At 47.0% G+C, this 938-nt stretch overlaps 1 protein-coding gene across 1 annotated transcript in view; it reads right to left on the bottom strand.

Annotated features, from left to right (window-relative positions):
* Nucleotides 1–938, bottom strand: part of LOC125488231 — a 19,149-nt gene that overhangs the window by 15,239 nt on the left and 2,972 nt on the right. Inside the window, exon 3 of the mRNA XM_048621161.1 lies at nt 32–162. Within this exon, the coding sequence (XP_048477118.1) occupies nt 32–162 (131 nt within the window). The remainder of the gene's footprint in view (nt 1–31; nt 163–938) is intronic.

Here is a 938-nt window from a genome sequence, read left to right as displayed (position 1 = left end):
CCATTTGAGAACGCCAAGAGGACATCCTTACTGCTGCCACCAATCATCAGGAGGAGCCGTGTTTGCCGCTGCTGCTTCAGGCGACCGGGAGCCTGCTGCCATCCCATGCACAGCCCAGTCTCGCTGCCATGGCGATGTTGCTGATTAACCCACCACAAAAGCCTTTAAAGGGAAGAAAAGCGAGAGAAAAAAAAAACCAAAAGAAAAACAGAGATAAAACAGAAGTATAAAGAAAAAAAGAAAGCAGACAGGAGTGGACAAATCTTATTCTCAGGAGCCCTGTTATTTCACCACCGTCTTATATGGAAAATCAGGGATAGGATTGTAATGTAATTGAACAAATTAACATTGAGAGGGGAGAGGTGTTAGCTGTTTTAGCCAGCTTCAAAGTAGATAAATCGCCAGGCCCAGATGAGATGTATCCTAGGCTGCTGTGAGAGGTAAGGGAGGAGATAGCAAGGGGATCTAACATTCCTTTCTAAATCCTCTCTGGTCACAGGAGAGGTGCCAGAGGGCTGGAAGACAGGAAACTACAGGCTAGTGAGTCTAACCTCAATGGGAGTTAAACAATTAGAAAAAGTACTGAGACAGAATTAATCTCGACTTGTTGAGGCAAAGCCAGTCAGTATGAGATCATGCCGAACAAATTTGAGTGAAACTTTTGAGGAGGCAACTGGGTGTAAATAGAATCCCTACTGTGCAGATAGAGGCCATTTGGCCTATCGAGTCTGCACCAACACTCCAGAGGTCATCCCACTCTATCCCTATAACCCCACATTTCCCATGGCCAATCCACCCTAACCTGCACATCCCTGGGCACTACGGGATAATTTAGCACGGTCAATCCACCCTAACCTGCACATCCCTGGGCACTATGGGACAATTTGGCACGGCCAATCCACCCTAACCTGCACATCCCTGGGCACTATGGGACAATT

The sequence above is a fragment of the Rhincodon typus genome, unplaced genomic scaffold, assembly GCF_021869965.1.
Source record: "Rhincodon typus isolate 14 unplaced genomic scaffold, sRhiTyp1.1 hic_rhity00000072, whole genome shotgun sequence".
Lineage (NCBI taxonomy): Eukaryota > Metazoa > Chordata > Chondrichthyes > Orectolobiformes > Rhincodontidae > Rhincodon > Rhincodon typus.
The sequence above is the reverse complement of the archived record's forward strand: the minus strand, read 5'-3'. Positions and strand labels throughout refer to the sequence as shown.